Below are 22,968 nucleotides of genomic sequence, written 5' to 3' on the forward strand. Positions count from 1 at the left end.
TAGCTATGGAAGAAGAGGGTTCCGACATCTTGACACTAGTACTCCCCCACCTCAGGATTTCAAGCTTGAATCCCAAATCAGGTAATGACAGAACTAGTAGAAGTCGGTGATTTTACTTCAGATTACCCGGTTTTTCCTTATATTTTAAACCCTGAACGTTCTTTAACGGCCATGACTGTTAACAAGACATATCTAAGCAAACAATATTAGTACTTTCGATAATGCTACGTTCCGATGACCCGATGATAATTTTGTCATTTGTGTCAGTTCATGTACCACCAACTTTTGGGTTTTCCTCAAAAATATTCATGCAAAAAGTGTGAAAATTACCTGAGGCTGCTCATTTTGTACATAATGTAATACAATGTAATAACATTCATTTGATTCATTTGAATGATTATGAACATTTTTAAATACATGCTTGGTGTATATTTTCAAGAGAAAATGTCTTCTTTTTCGATGTGCTGTGTAAATGAACTCTTCAATGAGATTCGTGTCGTGAGTGTTCGTGTCCAATCAGATTTTATCATGGTTTGAGTATAAATAAAAATGCCTCATTACTTATGTCAAAAAGGTATTCATTGCTGGTAATAAGTAGATATATCTATTCTTGGTTCCTATTGTTTTCTCTTTCTATTGTGATGCAAATGTTCGAGTAAATTGCCTATTTCGGTGTATGTTGATATCCAATAGAACAGGTATTCCAATATCGCTGCATCTAGGTATATACGTCATTACTATCCCATGTATTATGAATGATAATACCAAAATGTTAATAACTCCCAAATAGAGAAATTAAGAAATCGAATAGGAAATTTATTTTTAGATTGTATATTAAATGACGTTACTGACAACTATTACGTTATAGTTTAATTCATGCTTGTATGTCAGACTTTGTGTTGTTGTTCACTGTACAGATAAATCGTTTTATTTCAAATACACTAACTAAAAAGCTAAAATTATTTAATTGATCTTATTTTTCCCTTGGGACTGATTATAGACAGACAAGTTAAATTAAATGTGTTTGTTGATTCCTGCGATTACAACTATGGAAATCAGCATCTCGATCGTTTCTTTTCGAAATATTTAGTTATTTAAAGTCCTATCTGTCATCATTATTTTTTAAACTAGGATGGTATCTGGCACATCTTACACACACTTTTCTGTGGTAATGGTGTCTACGTTACACGTGTCCAGAGTTACCTACAATAATTGTCTCTCCACACTAGATCTATAGCATTGTCTGCAAGTGGAGCAAGACTCTATATTATGCTGTCGGTGGCTCTCTGGACACGCTCAACAGTAGCCAGAAAAGTACCAAGCTATCGGTTATATTCTTCTCTGATATACGCCGATCAAGTCACGCACTCCGATGTGGTTACTTTATGAGTATGAATAGATATGCTTATTTACAATTAGATAGTTGGACCAATTGAAGGCGGGAGTATCGGTTTGACGTAGAGGGCACGCGAAACAGCACTAATGGCTGCCTCTGTCGTTTATTAACCAACCTTTATGTTAATAAATGAAATAGCTTACAAAATCCGCTGGTATAAATACCCAATCCCATAGGCCCTTACCAATCTACTACGAATGGGGTTTTATCACCACACACGATAGAACGAGAGTACCTGTGCCATACAAAACAGACCTGTTGATATTTATATATCATAAAAGTTTCTTATAATGATCACCGTGTTTCACCCCAGGCCTACTCCTCGGAAGGCAGAACTACTACTCGCGGTACAGGTGTGTTTGACTTTGATGTCTACAGCTCAGGTAAGTACATTTTTATGAACTTCATTATGTGTGTATGTTTTCTATATATCTACATGACCTTGGCTGTGTTTGGATATAAAAAGTGTAAAGGCTCGGAAGAATTAAGACAAAATACACATTTTGCAACAAGTTTCAATATACCACGAATAATTTCATTGAAAGATATCATCCGTAGCCGAGATTCACAATAGTTTTAGATATAGGTAAATAAAATAAACAAATGATACATTCAAAAATAAAAGAAATTTTGTCTTATCATTTGAATGTCAATACGATGGAAATTAAAGCCTGATACATCAAAACATTAAAAACATCAATCGATCCTCGTATTTGTGAAAGATATACAGAATCGTTTACGTATATATATGAACCGCGTGATATATTCATGGCAAATCGATAGAGAAAAGTGCGGCCGTTTTGTATTATAGTTATTCAACTACATATATATGTACCAGTATATAGATCGGCCGCGATCGAGGTCACCGTGCATTGTAGTCCATTGTGACCTAGATTGTGATATTCTTATACAATGCATAATGTGTACCCGTTGTGTAATGATTTGCAATGAAATAAATCGACCGTATGAACTCCATTCACAGCACTTGAATCACTGAACGCTAAATACTGAATCAAAGGGTCTGCTTTAATTTCGATATTGCGCTGTTTTCTTTAAGACACGCTTTAATATTATAAATCTATACAGAGTTTGCAATCACTCCCGTGTAATTTTATTTTTTCAAATTGTTTTTTTTTTCGTATTCAGTATCTATATATGAAGTTAATACATTGTATATTAGGAGACATTCGCATGTGCGCACAGAATGGAATATGCGTCCTTGGGATAACTTTTTTTCCTGTTCATTGTTTTAACTCATTCAAAATTCACTGCGAAAGACACTGAATAACTCCCCCGACCGGTCACATTATACTACGAAATCCCTGTAGGCAATATCAGAGAACATAGCCAACACTATGAGCATCAAATAAGAAAAAGCAAAAACAAATAAAAAAAAAACAGTGCTGAAGGAGACACTAGGAAGAAGAATGTCAGACAGGTAAAGCAGAAAAGGTTAAAATATACCTATTGTGATATAACAGAAAAACAAAAAAACTAAAAGTTTTTCTACTACAAAACCTCTTTGATTAATTTGTTTGCTTTGTACTGTATCAGTTTGCAATGTAGCAAAATGCTCAAACAAAACCATAAGTGGTTTAACATTTAGATGATTTACAGTAACAAACAATTGGTTTGTTTTTGCATTCGTGTTTTGAATATATCGTTTTATTTATGTGAGGTGAGTTTTTCAAAACCCATGAGATCAGTGGATATCTTACTTATTTGTTAACTATCCTTAAAGAAGTGTTGAAACAGCCTAAAGATCTTATAAATTCTTTCATCGATTCGAATCCTTTCTTCAACACTGTAAAACAAAATATATATGAGCATTTTTAACACATTTTCAATAAGACAAATAAGGCTAAAACACTAATGGTGATAGAAAACGTGTGTGTTACATATGTCTATGTTGTCTCACCCAACGTTCTAAGTGTATTGTTCATTCTACGGGCGATCGGTTCATCACAGCAAGCCTCATGACCGAGCTAACAGTATCACGCGAGTCGCGATAGTTATTTCTAACTTAATGGTGGACGAACATGGAATGAAACGAAGGCTTTGTTACACAGACGACCGACGATAGGAGTACTGGTTTCAATTCATAGCGTCTTGCAACGGGTACACTAAGTAGTTTGAGCGAATTGGAGTGAAACCAATTTGACATCCTGTGTCAAAATCCAAGGTCGCCAACGAAGAGAAACCCCTTACATCAACTATTAACTGTGGAAAATACTTGCACCCAACTGCCCCAATAGCCCTGCAGGTGGGGCGTTCTTGTCAAATTACAAGCTTCACAGAACAATAGGTTTGATATTATTTTTAATGATGCTATAATGGTGATTTCTGACATACATGTTCTTACAAAACTATATTTACATCACATCGCATTTCGAGTGAATGAACAGCATTTCAACTGTTGCGTATCCGATGATAAATATTTGTTCTTGCATGTTCAAACGAAAGCTCACCGTGCACGAGAACTTTCCTGGGAGGGATATGGCTAACAAAGGCTTACCTTTTACCCGATTTCCATTGCCATTAACATGTGCAGGATGAAAAATGTCTAAAATGAAAAAAAAATTGTTTGCATCAAATTGTTGGTCGAAATTGCACCACAATTCAGGGCGTTAGAATTGTACCTGCTGCCCCTCTTGCATGATCGTAAAAGGCGACTATTTAGGATCTTATCTTTTCTCTTCTTCCTAACTGACTTTATCTTTCCTAATGCCTCCCTTGGCACCGCCTCACTTTTGGCCTTGAGTTGAACGTTCGCCCCTGTGAGGAAGGCTCTGGGTTCTGTCCCCAGGCCGGCACACACCAAAGTCTATAACAGTGGTAGTCTCTACTCCTGCTTAGCGCTCACATACAGGGAGTGTGACGACTGGTTCGCCCGTTGTCAGTATAATGTGACCGGGTGGGGTGTGTTGCTTGGTGTCTTCGGCGGCATGTCTCACTGATATAGCACTATAAAAAGGGCAAAAGTTCCATTATACAAGAAGACACAACATGGATATACCGCAGTCTCCCAAAACACGCACCTCGCACAACATACACGCAACACATCACATACATGGGAGGTCGTCCTTACATGACCATAGCTGTTAATAGGACGTTAATTGAATCAAACAAACAAAAGATAAATTCGCAACGAGATGAGGCCAATGACATCATAGGTGGTTTTATTATTTTTTTCTCTAAATTACAACTATTACATTTCACGGTATTCCGTTTCACTCTGCTGTTGCCTGAACACTGATTATCACTGCGGTGCTACAATTACTATGATTAAAGGGTAGATAGAAACTAATGGCTTTAGCTACACGAACCGTGACCTAGACCCAAGTGGATAACCGTTAATATAATACCATAAATATATAAACAAAATCTTGTCCCTGGCGGCGAAACAACGACCTCATTTTCTACATGGGTAGACAACATATTGTTCTTTGTTAATAGCAGCGGACGTCATATATCCCAATGCTAGTTAGTTGTAATAATACATTTACCATAAACCTTAAGTTAAAATCAACCATTGTTTTATAATCAATCCCTTACATGTTATTAAATAGCTTTGACAAAATATTTGCTAGTTTTAATATTCAATATTATAATGTGAAATGAGAAAACATGTGCTTCGGAAGGCAATCGATATATTTGAAATATGTCTCCTTAAAATACATTGTACTGGAATAGTTGCCATTTGGTTGAGGGCTAACTCACTTAGATATACAGTTAATGACCTGGAACAACTCATCCTTACCGGTTATGCTTTCTACTAAAATGAACAGATTATTGCTTTATTAAAACGCGTATTTAAATTTCATATTTTATCTTAGAAAGGCCATTTTGTTTATTTTACAGCGTTCTCTCACTAAAACACCACAGTTACATTTAACAATCGATAAATATACCGTTCTTAATTACCACCAACTGGTCAGATTTGATCGACACTTGCTACCCTATGGTACAATGTGTTGTAATAACAAGCTGGGGTGTGCTGCTTGGTATCTTGACAGATTGCTTCAATGCGATAATAATAACACGAATATAGCGCAGCCTCCCAAACCGTACAGGTTCATCACACATACATACACGGGAGGTCGTCTTTAAATACCTCGATTGTTGATAAGATATTTAGCCAAAGCAGTCATCGAGCAAACACGAAATTGTAAAGAGTAAGAATCCGTTGTAGTGCACCCATAATGCTGCAAAATGAACGACCATATCTGTGTATGTCTGGTCATAATAAAACTGGGGAAATAAATGGAAAGACAACTCGAAACTAGCATTATCAGCAACATCAAATGGCATCGTAAAATTTCAATGGCGCAGAAAATGTAAACGTTATGATTACGAGCCAGCTGCATGCATATGCAGAGATTGATTAAAGGGAAGTCCGTGTGTGTTAGCGTAACGGTACGATTCATAAAATTTTATCAATGAAATTAGGATGTTATTGTAAATCACTATATCTGTGGTATCTGAGAATCACGATTTCCATTCATGGAAATTGATTTGAGAGTTATTCGTTTCAGTTGTCAAATTTAGACGTATTTTGAGGAATGGACCCAATATAAACGCTTGTTTGTCTTGTTCGGTGTATGGACACGGTAATTTCGAGTCCTTACTACTTAGTTTAAAAAGATCAACATAAACATCCTATTGAACGTTATGTTTTCTCGTTGATTTAGCAGTATCTGACCAGAAATGCATCGATCACGACTGAAAAGTGTAATTAATCACCGATTAATTAACTAATACAAATCGTAGACAAGCTCTGTCAGAAAAGTCATGTGAGAATAATTTAATTGGTGGATAAATCAATTACATGATCTTTCAGTCTGGTTATTATCATTGCATGATTTTTAATTCACTCGTGTTTAACTCATTTCGGCTGCTACGTTTGTGCAGTTCCAAAATATGCGAATTCTTCAATTACCAGAGAGAGATAGTCCTGCCATTTCCCAGAACATCGCGATAAGCCTGTGTCTAGACAAATTGAACATTTTTGTCATTGGTGACACAGTGGCCGGAATCAATAGTTGCAGAAACTGTCTGACCGACATCTAGGAGGTGACGCGTTCAGTGGCCTATATATTGGCGAGATAAGAACGCCACATTAATCATTGATATTCTGAATATCACTGCAATGTGTATCTGTTCTACTAAATAATGCTAAGGATATTATGTTTATTTTTGTATTGCATGAAGGCATGTCTTTCATCTGAGGGTTGACCATACGATACAAAGCAATAACTTGCATCTTTAGGTTTCTTGCTACATCATAGAGCTATTTCCTTCTTCGTACTGATTCCGAATGTCATATATAGATCATCTGTTATGAGTGTCTCTTCATATGAGATTTATGATACCAGTTTAGAACTTTTTAAAATTGAAAATTCGAAACGAGCATCATAAATCTAATATGAAGGGAAACGAAGGACAGATCATATGTACCATATAACTTATATTTGCCTTTGTTTCTTCCCGTTCAGAGTTTTCTGCCAAATGATCTATCAATCGATCAGTTGAGATTCGGACCGTATCACTAAATACCAAAAGTCGGTCAATTACCAATGCGCCGTAAATAGTGCGAAAAATAGCCAGTTTATTTAAAGCAATAATCAAACCTTTACGTGTAAACGATTTGCAAATGAGGAGACGAATTAAATGCAGGAAAAATGTTGAAATCCATCAATTTTGTAGAGCATAAGCGACTGCACAAGCGCATTTTATATCGTAACGATTCGTGATATCACAGATTGACGTTTGGCGCTAAAACACTTTCCCGAATAGTCATTCCGGTCGTCGTCATACAGGTCTGTCAGACGTCGTTTTTATCACCGCTAAGAACTTTTACTGTTTGTTTTAGGAGATTTGAAATATGGTTTCATCAATTATCATGTTCAAATCGATACGAGAAGGTGAACATCGATACTGGTTTTACGCACCTTCATTAATCTACCTATTATTGTGGTATCGTCTTTCGATATTTAATTTCGTAGTAAAAAAGGAATGTCGTTTTCCACCCGTAGAAATACGTACCATTCATCGAAATCAACCGACCACAATGCAGATCTGAAGTCGAAAGGTGGATCAGTTAAATTAGTTACGAAATTAGAAAATATACTTTAGTCTTGAAATATTTCACACACTTATTTGAACAAATAACTTTTGTCACAATAAATTCGAATGGTTAAAATATGCCTCCATGATACTATGAAAATATGTGTGTTGTTTGTCCAAAACGTTGACGTTAAGCGAATATATCTTGCACTCGTTACTATTCTATCAAGAAGCTGTATAAAATTCATATATATATATATGATTGATGAAATTAGAACACATTGACCATCATCTTTGATTAGATATTAGTTTTTTTTCAATCAAAATATAAAGTCTGTTTCCATTATGTATAATACAGTCAATTTAATGACAACGAAATGTAGAAACGCGATTAATACGTGAAGGGATTAAGGTATAGCAACATGTCAAATGTCAATATGCCTAAACCATTGTTAATATACAAATGTCTACACAACCTCTAAATGAAATAAAAAATGGGCTTTATGTATTAGACGGACAATGTATCGTACCACACATAGTCAGACCCGATAAGGTATTTCTGACAGTTAAGGTCATAAGGTTAGTATTCTTTGTTTATGACTGAAATAGAGGTGATACACGTTCTTCTCTCATCCGTAATACAGAGTGATGTCCAATACATAATAAAAGAGAGGCGAAAACACATAGAAACATCAAACTAGGTCACCATTCACGTAACAAGATATCACTGAAATTCATTAGATGTCCTCACATTGAATGTATATGTGATATACCGGTAGTACGAGTTTTGTGGATAGGTTTTACCTTCAATTTAAAGTAATTATTTTGTCAATAAATATATTTATTCAATGACATAATCGTTTAAATGTAATACAGAGTATGGCATTTATCCTATTCAAGAAAAGTTGTTAGACTTACGTATTCATGTTACCGCTTTCGTCATAACGATCGTTGTTTCTGCACAGAGCGTACGATCCACGCCCCAAGTGAAATTGACACACATGCAATAACATAAAGTTACAAGATATCCATACGTAAATCGTCCTGATTTAAACTTTTTACAGAAGGGGTCATACTCAAACAAAAGACCTTTCGTTTAAAGGGTCCATTTTACTACAGTATATTATTTATATATACATCGCCAGAACACGCAACTATGCCTTTTCGCTGTGTTTGTGAAAGAGCTCTTTGGGTTGTTGACATGGCCTGAAACAATCCAACTATCATAATGTTTCTTTGATTTTTGAATAAAAAAATTCATACCGGACACATACCATGCCAAAATCTTTATAACACTATTTAAAGACAAACATTGCGACAAGCGAAGACGTTTATGCTGCTATATTCACTTGCTGTTAAATTAACAATGGTTCCGTTGTAAGTTTTCATCCATTTTCCACATAGCCGCTTGACATTAGTTCAAAACCGAATTATTCAGAATTTTGATTATCCTATTGCAAATACCTTTGTTTAAAAATATTCGGGTATAAGATAATTGCGTTTCCTGTTCTTTCAACAGAGCCATGTCAAAACAGTGTATCTTGGATTTTTCTTCGTTGTCCGTTTGCCTTCTGTTTCACTATTTTTCGCTATTTCAACGGTTTATATTTGAATTCTTATTGAAGTTGGACTCAATAAAACTTTCTAATAAATCCTGTTTCCTTTGGCCATGGACTTGGTATGTTAGCATCGGTCTTCGCACAAGAAAATATTCTAGACCTACTTGTAGGATTATTCATTAGGCCTTTACCAGACCATAGATATTTGTAAGGTTTAGCTACACTTTGATTGGGTATATCGAACCAATTTCTATCCTTTTACTGTTTTGTTGGCTCATGTTTATCGTTCGAGCCGAGCAACAAATCGGTACCGAAGTCCGAAGCAATGTCGTAACCTTATGTAGAATAACGTCAGAACGTCTCCGTTACAATCAAATGATGAAACCAAAGCGACGATAAGAAATATTATATAAAAGTCAATGAGTATTAATTTACCTTTTAATCAGTTGTTTAAACTTGTGTTATCAGAACAATGCCGGTCCAGTCCCATCATATTACGGTGACTCTCCATTTTAATCGAAACGGGAGGCAATCGTATCACACAGACTCGACAGTTTTGCGATCGTTTCATCTGGATTACTCTGAAAATATAACTGTTTCTAGATAAATGTATGTGAAATTGTGATGTTTGCGTTAATTATTTTAGTTAATAAAGAAGTTAAAATTAAAATTACAAATGAATTGAAATCTAAGGATTGAATCTTGCTTTAGTCGATTTCATGGCGTGATGCATTGAGCTCCCTTTAAAACAAATTTAACACGAACTGCTTCGCAGTTCATTCAATTTCGCAGTTCATTCAATTTTGAAGTTCATTCAATTGTTATCTTTGTTTCAGATGACAGAAACATCAAATGACAGAATCGAAAATAAGACAAGAAGAGACAATACAACAGCTCAAAATGAAAATCCATTGACTGATGGGCTTGGTGAAACAGATGAAAACAATATTTTTTGTGATTACTACACCGTCTGGTCAGCATGGACTAGATGTAACCGCCACTGTCAACAAACTCGTAAAAGGAAGTGCCGATTCCCTTCATTTTGTGGTCACTCGCGGATACGTGAAAAACGACCGTGTAATAGAAAGAGTGGCCCTTGTAAGGAAGTGACATATAAAGTCATAGGATCCACCAAATCAAACAGGAAAAAGGAAGACCTATTGTACGATTTATTCTACAAGCCCTGGTCATCATGGGGCTCGTGTTCAAGAACGTGCAAGAAGAGGCGTCGACGCCGATGTAAGTTTACGGACGTATGCGGGAGTGGATATCTCGAGGAAGAGAGATACTGTCGAGTGGTCAATGATACATGTCAGGGTTCCTACGTTCTCAGTACCAACAGGTTCACGGTTCCTGGTACAGATAAGGAAAGACCAAAAGCTGAAGGTAAGGCGCATCCTAGGCAGTCATGGACTTTTTATCAAAAATAACAGAGTAGAAAATAAGCTACAAAAATACAAAGGTAAGGCAGAGAATACGGAGATTACCAATAAAGTGCAGGGTAACCAGTTTGATGTAGCAAGACGACGAAGCTACTTAAGCTACAAAATAACGAGGAAAATCTCAAAAAACATTTTATTCCAAAAAAAAAACTATATTTAAATAATATTGGCAATGCATTATAACGTAACTACAACGGCGTGTTTAAACGCTGAACCCGAGAGTAGAATATGACATGATATAAGAGCAAGGTATTAACGACGAAGGTAAGAAGTATGATAGCCAACACGACTAAGGTAAGTATGATAGCCAACACAGCTAAGGTAAGAAGTATGATAGCCCACACGACCAATGTAAGGAGTATGATAGCCAACACAACTAAGGTAAGAAGTATGATAGCCAACACGTATACCAAAGAAGGTAAGTATGATAGCCAACACGACTAAGGTAAGAAGTATGAATAGCCAACACGACAAGGTAAGAAGTATGATAGCCAACACGACGAAGGTAAGAAGTATGATAGCCAACACGACGAAGGTAAGGAGTATGATAGCCAACACGACGAAGTTGAGGAGTATAATAGCCAACACGACTAAGGTAAGAAGTATGATAACCAACCCGACGAAGTTGAGGAGTATGATAGCCAACGCGACGAAGTGAGAAGTGTGATAGCCAACGCGACGAAGTTGAGGAGTATGATAGCCAACGACTAGTAAGAAGTATTGATAGCCAACGCGACGAAGGTAAGAAGTATGATAGCCAACACGACGAAGGTAAGAAGTATGATAGCCAACACGACGAAGGTAAGAAGTATGATAACCAACCGACGAAGTTGAGAGTATGATAGCCAACGCGACGAAGTTGAGGAGTATGATAGCCAACGCGACGAAGTTGAGAGAGTATGATAGCCAACGCGACGAAGTTGAGGAGTATGATAGCCAACACGACAAGGTAAGAAGTATGATAGCCAACACGACAAGATAAGAAGTATGATAGCCAAACGACGAAGGTAAGAAGTATGATAGCCAACACGACGAAGGTAAGGAGTATGATAGCCAACACGACGAAGTAGGAGTAATAGCCACACGACGAAGTAAGGAGTATGATAGCCAACACGACGAAGGTAAGAAGTATGATAGCCAACACGACGAAGTTGAGCAGTATGATAGCCAACACGACGAAGGTAAGGAGTATGATAGCCAACACGACGAAGTTAAGGAGTATAATAGCCAACACAACCAAGTTAAGAAGTATGAAAGCCAACACGACGAAGGTAAGGAGTATGATAGCCAACGCGACGAAGGTGAGGAGTATAATAGCTAACACGACGACGGTAAGGAGTATGAAAGCCAACGCGACGAAGTTGAGGAGTATAATTGCCAACGCGACGAAGGTAAAAAGTATGATAGCCAACACGACGAAAGGTTAAGAAGTATGAAAGCCAACACGACGAAGTTAAGAAGTATAATAGCCAACGCGACGAAGTTGAGGAGTATAATAGCCAACGCGACAAAGTTAAGCAGTATAATAGCCAACACGACGAAGGTAAGAAGTATGATAGCCAACACGACGAAGGTAAGAAGTATGATAGCCAACACGACGAAGGTAAGAAGTATGATAGCCAACGCGAACGAAAGTAAGAAGTATGATAGCCAACACGACGAAGGTAAGAAGTATGATAGCCAACACGACGAAGGTAAGGAGTATGATAGCCAACACGACGAAGGTAAGAAGTATGATAGCCAACACGACGAAGGTAAGGAGTATAATAGCCAACACGACGAAGGTAAGAAGTATGATAGCCAACACGACGAAGGTAAGAAGTATGATAGCCAACACGACGAAGGTAAGAAAGTATGATAGCCAACACGACGACGAAGTTAAGGAGTATAATAGCCAACACGACGATGGTAGGAAGTATGATAGCCAACACGAAGAAGTTAAGGAGTATAATAGCCAACACGACGATGGTAGGAAGTATGATAGCCAACACGAAGAAGTATATTAAGGAGTATGATAGCCAACACGACGAGGTTAAGGAGTATGATAGCCAACACGACGAAGTAAAGGAGTATAATAGCCAACACGACGAAGGTAAGAAGTATGATAGCCAACACGACTAGTAAGGAGTATGATAGCCAACACGACGAAGGTAAGAAGTATGATAGCCAACACGACGAAGGTAAGGAGTATGATAGCCAACACGACGAAGGTAGGAAGTATGATAGCCAACACGACGAAGGTAAGGAGTATGATAGCCAACACGACGAAGGTAAGAAGTATGATAGCCAACACGACGAGTAAGGAGTATAATAGCCAACACGACGAAGGTAAGAGTATGATAGCCAACACAGGTAAGGTGATACAAAGACGAAGTAAGAGTATATAGCCAACACGACGAAGGTAAGAAGTATGATAGCCAAACGACGAAGAAGATCAAGAAGATGAGGATAGCCAAACGACGAAGGTAAGGTAAAAAGTTATGATAGCCAACACGACGAAGGTAAGGAGTATGATAGCCAACACGACGAAGGTTAGAGAGTATGATAGCCAACACGACGAAGGTAAGAAGTATGATAGCCAACACGACGAAGGTAAGAGTATGATAGCCAACACGACGAAGGTAGAAGTATGATAGCCAACACGACGAAGGTAAGAAGTATATGATAGCCAACACGATTAAGGTAAGAAGTATGATAGCTAACGCGACGAAGGTTAGGAGTATGATAGCCAACACGACGAAGGTTAGAAGTATGATAGCCAACACGACGAAGGTGAGGAGTATGATAGCCACCACGAAGAAAGTGAGAAGTATGATAGCCAACACGACGAAGGTAAGGAGTATGATAGCCAACACGACAAGTAAGAAGTATGATAGCCAACACGACGAAGGTAAGAAGTATGATAGCCAACACGACGAAGGTAAGAAGTATGATAGCCAACACGACGAAGGTAAGAAGTATGATAGCCAACACGACGAAGGTAAGAGTATAAAGAAGTAGTAGAATGATAGCCAACACGACAGTAGAGTATGATAGCAACAGAAGGTAAAGTATGATAGCCAACACGACGAAGGTAAGAAGTATGATAGCCAACACGACGAAGGTAAGAAGTATGATAGCCAACACGACGAAGGTAAGAAGTATGATAGCCAACACGACGAAGGTAAGAAGTATGATAGCCAACACGACGAAGGTAAGAAGTATGATAGCCAACACGACGAAGGTAAGGAAGTATGATAGCCAACACGACGAAGGTAAGAAGTATGATAGCCAACACGACGAAGGTAAGAAGTATGATAGCCAACACGTAAGAAGATGATAGCCAACAGACGAAGGTATGTATATAGCCAACAGGACGAAGCTAAGAAGTATGATAGCCAACACGACGAAGGTAAGAAGTATGATAGCCAACAGGACGAAGGTAAGGAGTATGATAGCCAACACGACGAAGGTAAGAAGGTAAGAAGTATGATAGCCAACACGACGAAGGTAAGAAGTATGATAGCCAACACGACGAAGGTAAGGAGTATGATAGCCAACACGACGAAGGTAAGAAGTATGATAGCCAACACGACGAAGGTAAGGAGTATAATAGCCAACACGACGAAGGTAAGGAGTATGATAGCCAACACGACGAAGGTAAGAAGTATGATAGCCAACACGACGAAGGTAAGGAGTATGATAGCCAACGCGACGAAGGTAAGAAGTATGATAGCCAACACGACGAAGGTAAGGAGTATGATAGCCAACGCGACGAAGGTAAGAAGTATGATGATAGCCAACACGACGAAGGTAAGAAGTATGATAGCCAACACGACGAAGGTAAGAAGTATGATAGCCAACACGACGAAGGTAAGAAGTATGATAGCCAACACGACGAAGGTAAGAAGTATGATAGCCAACACGACGAAGGTAAGAAGTATGATAGCCAACACGACTAAGTTGAGAAGTATGATAGCCAACACGACGAAGGTAAGAAGTATGATAGCCAACACGACGAAGGTAAGAAGTATGATAGCCAACACGACGAAGGTAAGAAGTATGATAGCCAACACGACGAAGGTAAGAAGTATGATAGCCAACACGACGAAGGTAAGAAGTATGATAGCCAACACGACGAAGGTAAGAAGTATGATAGCCAACACGACTAAGTTAAGAAGTATGATAGCCAACACGTCGACGGTAAGGAGCATGATAGCCAACACGACGAAGGTAAGCAGTATGATAGCCATCACGACGAAGGTAAAGAAGTATGATAGCCAACACGACGAAGGTAAGAAGTATGATAGCCAACACGACGAAGGTAAGGAGTATGATAGCCAACACGACGAAGGTAAGAAGTATGATAGCCAACACGACGAAGGTAAGAAGTATGATAGCCAACACGACTAAGGTAAGAAGTATGATAGCCAACACGACGAAGGTAAGGAGTATGATAGCCAACACGACGAAGGTAAGAAGTATGATAGCCAACACGACGAAGGTAAAAGTATGATAGCCAACACGACGAAAGTAAGAAGTATGATAGCCAACACGACGAAGGTAAGAAGTATGATAGCCAACACGACGAAGGTAAGAAGTATGATAGCCAACACGACGAAGGTAAGAAGTATGATAGCCAACACGACGAAGGTAAGAAGTATGATAGCCAAACACGACGAAGGTAAGAAGTATGATAGCCAACACGACGAAGGTAAGAAGTATGATAGCCAACACGACGAAGGTAAGGAGTATGATAGCCAACAGACGAAGGTAAGGAGTATGATAGCCAACACGACGAAGGTAAGAAGTATGATAGCCAACACGACGAAGGTAAGAAGTATGATAGCCAACACGACGAAGGTAAGGAGTATGATAGCCAACACGACGAAGGTAAGAAGTATGATAGCCAACACGACGAAGGTAAGAAGTATGATAGCCAACACGACGAAGAAGTAAAGTATGATAGCCAACACGACGAAGGTAAGGAAGTATGATAGCCAACACGACGAAGGTAAGAAGTATGATAGCCAACACGACGAAGGTAAGGAGTATGATAGCCAACACGACGAAGGTAAAAGTATGATAGCCAACACGACGAAGTAAGAAGTATGATAGCCAAACACGACGAAAGTAAGAAGTATGATAGCCAACACGACGAAGGTAAGAAGTATGATAGCCAACACGACGAAGGTAAGAAGTATGATATAGCCAACACGACGAAGGTAAGGAGTATGATAGCTAACGCGACGATGGTAAGAAGTATGATAGCCAACACGACGAAGGTAAGAAGTATGATAGCCAACACGACGAAGGTTAGAAGTATGATAGCCAACACGACGAAGGTAAGAAGTATGATAGCCAACACGACGAAGGTAAGAAGTATGATAGCCAACACGACGAAGGTAAGAAGTATGATAGCCAACACGACGAAGGTAAGGAGTATGATAGCCAACACGACGAAGTTGAGGAGTATGATAGCCAACACGACGAAGGTAAGAAGTATGATAGCCAACACGACGAAGGTAAGAAGTATGATAGCCAACACGACTAAGGTAGGAAGTATGATAGCCAACACGACGAAGGTAAGAAGTATGATAGCCAACACGACGAAGGTAAGAAGTATGATAGCCAACACGACGAAGGTAAGGAGTATGATAGCCAACACGACGAAGGTAAGGAGTATGATAGCCAACACGACGAAGGTAAGGAGTATGATAGCCAACACGACGAAGGTTAGAAGTATGATAGCCAACACGACGAAGGTAAGAAGTATGATAGCCAACACGACGAAGGTAAGGAGTATGATAGCCAACACGACTAAGGTTAGAAGTATGATAGCCAACGCGACGAAGGCAAGAAGTATGATAGCCAACACGACGAAGGTAAGAAGTATGATAGCCAACACGACGAAGGTAAGAAGTATGATAGCCAACACGACGAAGGTAAGAAGTATGATAGCCAACACGACGAAGGTAAGAAGTATGATAGCCAACACGACGAAGGTAAGAAGTATGATAGCCAACACGACGAAGGTAAGAAGTATGATAGCCAACACGACGAAGGTAAGAAGTATGATAGCCAACACGACGAAGGTAAGAAGTATGATAGCCAACACGACGAAGGTAAGAAGTATGATAGCCAACATGACGAAGCTAAGGAGTATGATAGCCAACACGACGAAGGTAAGAAGTATGATAGCCAACACGACGAAGGTAAGGAGTATGATAGCCAACACGACGAAGGTAAGAAGTATGATAGCCAACACGACGAAGGTAAGAAGTATGATAGCCAACACGACGAAGGTAAGGAGTATGATAGCCAACACGACGAAGGTAAGAGTATGATAGCCAACACGACGAAGGTAAGAAGTATGATAGCCAACAGGACGAAGGTAAGGAGTATGATAGCCAACACGACGAAGGTAAGAAGTATGATAGCCAACACGACGAAGGTAAGAAGTATGATAGCCAACACGACGAAGGTAAGGAGTATGATAGCCAACACGACGAAGGTAAGGAGTATGATAGCCAACACGACGAAGGTAAGAGTATGATAGCCAACACGACGAAGTAAGGAGTATGATAGCCAACACGACGAATAAGAAGTATGATAGCCAACACGACGAAGGTAAAAGTATGATAGCCAACACGACGAAGGTAAGGAGTATGATAGCCAACAGGACGAAGGTAAGGAGTATGATAGCCAACACAAGTAAGGCAAGGAGTATGATAGCCAACGCGACGAAGGTAAGAAGTATGATAGCCAACACGACGAAGGTAAAAAGTATGATAGCCAACACGACGAAGGTAAAAAGTATGATAGCCAACACGACGAAGGTAAGGAGTATGATAGCCAACACGACGAAGGTAAGAAGTATGATAGCCAACACGACGAAGGTAAGAAGTATGATAGCCAACACGACGAAGGTAAGAAGTATGATAGCCAACACGACGAAGGTAAGAAGTATGATAGCCAACACGACGAAGGTAAGAAGTATGATAGCCAACACGACGAAATAAGAAGTATGATAGCCAACACGACGAAGGTAAGAAGTATGATAGCCAACACGACGAAGGTAAGAAGTATAATAGCCAACACGACTAAGGTAAAAAGTATGATAGCCAACACGACGAAGGTTAAGCAGTATAATAGCCAACACACGACTAGGTTAAGGAGTATGATAGCCAACACGACGAAGTTAAGAAGTATGATAGCCAACACGACGAAATGAGAAGTGTGATATTCAACACGACGAAAGTAAGAAGTATGATAGCCAACACGACGAAAGTAAGAAGTATGATAGCCAACACGACGAAGGTAAGCAGTATAATAGCCACCACGACTAAGTTGAGGAGTATGATAGCCAACAAGACGACGGTAAGAAGTATGATAGCCAACACGACGAAATGAGAAGTGTGATATTCAACACGACGACGGTAAGAAGAATGATAGGCAACACGACGAAAGTAAGAAGTATGATAGCCAACACGACGAAGGTAAGCAGTATGATAGCCAACACGACGAAGGTAAGCAGTATGATAGCCACCACGACTAAGTTGAGGAGTATAATAGCCAACAGGACGAAGTTGAGGAGTATGATAGCCAACACGACGAAGGTAAGGAGTATGATAGCCAACACGACGAATTGAAGCAGTATAATAGCCACCACGACTAAGTTGAGGAGTATGATAGCCAACACGACGAAGGTAAGGAGTATGATAGCCAACACGACGAAGGTAAGGAGTATGATAGCCAACGCGAAGAAGGTAAGAAGTATGATAGCCAACACGACGAAGGTAAGAAGTGTGATAGCCAACACGACGAAGGTAAGGAGTATGATTGCCAACACGAGGAAGGTAAGAAGTATGATAGCCAACACGACGAAGGTAAGAAGTATGATAGCCAACGCGAAGAAGGTAAGAAGTATGATAGCCAACAGGACGAAGGTAAGAAGCATGATAGCTAACAGGACGAAGGTAAAAAGTATGATAGCCAACAGGACAAAGGTAAAAAGTATGATAGCCAACAGGACGAAGGTAAAAATATTATAACCCTGAATACGATATCCAACACGATAGACACTTCTCTCCAACATCACGGTTAGTGTTTTCCATTTGCAAGTGATTTTGGTATACAGTCTTATGACAAATCTTCGCTTTTTAGATTCTTATGAACATTAAATCGTTCAAATAACGCACACCATAATAGCAATGACATTGATTCTGGCAACTTATATCACGCATGCTATCTTGTTTAGTATAGGTAGAACATCTTCGCGGGATGAGTATGAAGTGGTTTAAGCAATAAATTTATATATTTTGTATCTTAACTGAATGATTTAAAAAATTCATTTTGAGAGTAAGACATGGTACAATGTAAATTTCAGCCTCGTGTTGGACAGCTTGGAAAACTTACCCTTCAAATTCAGATTCAACTGTCGCTTCCTCAAGGTGGTTCATCTCGGAACCACTGGTATACAGGCTTGTATGATAGTGTGTGATACATGTGTCAAAGATTACAGTTTTTACATATATTTTTCATCTAGCTGCTGTACCCAACATCACTTTAGAAAGTCTCCAGTCCTCTTGTGGTATACGACCAACGGGTTCCTCTGGTCGGTTCAAAATTGTTGGAGGGCACTTTTCCGCTCCAAACAGTTGGCCTTGGCAGGTATTTATATTTATCGTTGGTTTCTCTACTCCAGTCGTGCACCTATAATATTGAATTTGGTGTGGTGGACCGTTTATTAATTTCCTATGATTGTTTTGAATCATCGTATTCTCGGCAAAGATCACGTTCTCTTGGAAACATGTTTTTTGCAAGCGGGCTATAAATTACTGTAAACGTGTTAATTTATGGGAGGGGGAATTTACGTTAATAACGTAAAGGTCGCTTGATCGCGTATGGACTTTGTTGTTAAAAGTCTGAAGTTGTTTGCATGCAAATCGCGAAATCAGGCACTCGCGAAAATATCCACGTTTACAAAATGCTGGAGTTGTCTGTACAAGTGAAATTTGTTTTGAGCAATAGCTTATCTTTTCGTTTGTATTTGCATTGTACTTGCATCAGGCAATTCGTAGCCTACACGTAGTAATATATTTACGGAGGCATTTTGTCAAATATGGAATAAACAATCGTAATGAGAGAGCGTATAATCATGTACCTTGCTTACTATCTTTCATCTTCCAATGTTTTGTACATGTAACAATATGACGGTTTTGAACCCCTTTTAAGTTCCTCGTCATTATATTTTAATGAGTGTCAAGATAAATGATTTGCTCCTTATTATAATGAAATATAAAGAAATTAATTCTGATGATTTTTTTTTAATTTCTGTTTCTTTGAAGGTTGAGCTGTTGAACAAACGAAAGAAGCATTTTTGTGGAGGGACGTTGATTGCACCTTATTGGGTTCTAACAGCGGCTCACTGCATACGAAAACGAGGCAAAACTCGGAAGATTATAGTGCGGGTGGGCGAGCATGACGTCACAAAACTAGAAAAGACAGAAAAGGACTATTCAGTATCGAAATATTTCCCCCACCCATTGTTCAGTTATAAGGCTGTGATGAATGATATAGCACTATTAAAATTAAATATACCTGTTAAAATTTCAAATATAACCGGATATGCATGTCTGCCGGTAAAACCCAAACGACTTTCAAGCAGGACTGTTTGCAAAACTATTGGCTGGGGACGGACTCAGAGTAAGAGTTTGACGGGAAGTGACGTATTAAAAGAGGCAGACGTGCCAATAGTCAAGAAAAGAAAATGTCAAAAGGCGTTTGATTTTACAATCACGCGTTCCCAGCTGTGTGCTGGATACAAACGAGGAGGAATAGATTCTTGTATTGGCGACAGTGGCGGACCGCTTCTTTGCCCTTTTGTTTCAACAAATAATGAAAGTAAATGGTATGTAAATGGTGTCACTAGCTATGGCGAAGGGTGTGGAGAAAAGGGAAAATTCGGAATTTACACAAATGTCTTAAAATATATGCACTGGATTCAAAAGATAATCTTAAAGAAATAACTCAACAATTAAAAAATCATGATACACCTCAGGACTATATTAAACCATTTACCTATTCCTCTCAGAAGTCAGCAAGATTTACCTTCCTTTGTACTAAGTATGACTGGATCAGTTATGCTTTGTTCAATGGCAGAGCCACATGTAAGTCAACTAACAAAATATATATTTAATTAGGATGTAAAATAAATTGTGGACTGATAACCCTATGTCGACGAGTCATTTCGTATGTTGATTTCCATAATTGTGCTGATTGGTTCTTCCTTGACCCTTATATTGTAAATCACGGAAAAAGATCCGGTTCTGTACGGGTTGTTTGTTACGTGTATTATGTAGCAAGGCTTCTCAGAAATCCAATTAGTTCGATATTATAGCGAATTATCATTGTATACACAACATCACTGGATAAGTGATAAAAGCGTCAGGGTTTAGACGTGTTTAGATTTCGTTAATGTCATTATCATATGCTTGATGGGTAACATCAGGCAAGCCAAGGATATTCAGTTCGATGCTCTCTCTTAACCCTTGGCAGTTCTCACGTCAAAATTGAAGTTGCTGCACTACGCCACCTGCTGGATTAGTACAGTTGCGCCCCTTCTATTTACGTAATAAGCAGCCAATGAAAAAGCTCGTATAATTGACCTATGGATTGAGAAAATGGCGGAACCCTTTGAAAACATATAGTATGCGGCTGATTTAAAACATCAAATATTACATGTAGAATATTTATGAGTTATTTGTTTCTAATTCGGACACCAAAGTTTTGGGTTTCATTCCTCGAAGTCTCTCATTGCATAAATAGAGGAACTTACATGAGTGGCTATGAAATTTATCAAACAAATTCAATAATTTGATATGCCAAGAGCCTTTAGGCGATGGCATATAAAAGTATTTAACGAGTTTGATAAATTTCGTATCACATAGTTACGAGTGTAAGATACTACATCGTGTATTTATCACATAACTTTTATTAATAGAAATATATGTAAAACTTTAAAATACGTCTCTATATAAAACAGTAGAAATCCTGCTCGGATGTGACGTTTCTGTCATCTGACACAAATCATGCGACGTCATATATATTATGACGTCAAAACTACATGTGACGTCATAATAGTGTTTTTACACATGTGTTTTATGATATTTATTACATGGCCATGTGACATGGCTGGACGGGTCAGTTATGTGATAATAGTGTTATTACATACATGTATGTGTCTTACCTTATTAATGACATAGCCGTATAACTTGGCAGGACGAGTCAGTTATATGATAATTTGTTGGGATATCTTTCGTTCTGATTCAATCTCTGTTTTTAAAAAAGAGTTGTTACCATGACAAAGTTATCATTTAACGACCGTAAAGAACATATCGAAAACACATGATTTTATTCTTTTGGTCTAAAACAGCTTAGGACACAACGACAAGATTGCTAAAAAATTATTCACTTTCAACATGTATTTCATTTTTTGAATAGTTTGATCTATGTATATATCACATTCAATTTTTTTTATTTTCTATCGTTTTATCTATACATTTATATACCCCTGTTTCAATTTTACGAAAATGTAAGTTCGATAAGATTTGTTAATTTAAAGAAGAACGATATTTTTTTCATACAAAATCAACCAGTTGTGTGAAGACTCGACGAAATATAAAGAATTATTTTGAGTACTTTTTTTAAAATAATGTTAACGTTCACACTTCGACTATAATATTCAATGTTATACCTACCTTGACAACACGATAGTCAATTTAAACTTTGTTTTAGTCCACTCGTATGTATGTTCCATATTTCAAAAGAATTCGTCGTAATGAGTAACTGTAACGTTTTCATTAAATTATGCGTATGATACCAAATAAAACGTTATGCAGTTCTGCTGAGAATGTTTTCTTTTCTATTTTCTACAATACAATATTCTTTTCATTCCGGAATCCATAGGCAATTAACTCACCAAAACGAAAAAAAAATATCCATATTCTGTTAAAGTTGATATAATCACTAAATACTATAATAATGTCATACTGGTATCGCTGGTACATCGAATCAGTCAATTATAGCCAGTACTTTGTATATACATGTATTGTGGATCAAGAACCTAACAAATAACTCCTCCATATTAAACGGAAATTGTATAGTGCCACAATCGTCACCTACTTTACGGATGTACTCCTATGAAAAGTCAAAATTTTCTTGTTAGTTCATACCAAAAAAGAAAACGGAAGAAAAAACATATGTCCGTGTGCTCGTTTTTTGAGCTATTGTCACTCAAAGATACCTTGTAGACAAAAATATTGGATTTTATGGGAATTTTGCCGTTTTGACCATATACACAAGAGATTAAGGATGTACTCCTCTGAGAAAGTCAAAATTTTCTTGTATTAAACTTTTTTTCTCATATAGATTTTTGGAAATAGGAGTTCATAACATGAAAGAAAATGGAAGAAAAAACATATGTCCGTGTGCTCATTTTTGAGCTATTGTCACTCAAAGATAC

General features: G+C 38.1%; 1 protein-coding gene across 1 annotated transcript; it reads left to right on the forward strand.

The window, feature by feature from the left end:
• The first annotated feature begins 1,321 nt into the window (after positions 1 to 1,321).
• Positions 1,322 to 22,357, forward strand: LOC138322825 (plasminogen-like). Its single transcript, XM_069266952.1, has 4 exons — positions 1,322 to 1,779; positions 9,858 to 10,407; positions 18,991 to 19,115; positions 19,793 to 22,357. The coding sequence occupies exons 1-4, from the start codon at positions 1,687 to 1,689 to the stop codon at positions 20,471 to 20,473; spliced, it is 1,449 nt and encodes a 482-aa protein (XP_069123053.1). The 5' UTR covers positions 1,322 to 1,686; the 3' UTR covers positions 20,474 to 22,357.
• The last annotated feature ends 611 nt before the right edge of the window (positions 22,358 to 22,968 follow it).

The sequence above is a fragment of the Argopecten irradians genome, chromosome 5 (genome assembly GCF_041381155.1).
Source record: "Argopecten irradians isolate NY chromosome 5, Ai_NY, whole genome shotgun sequence".
In the NCBI taxonomy this organism is placed as follows: domain Eukaryota; kingdom Metazoa; phylum Mollusca; class Bivalvia; order Pectinida; family Pectinidae; genus Argopecten; species Argopecten irradians.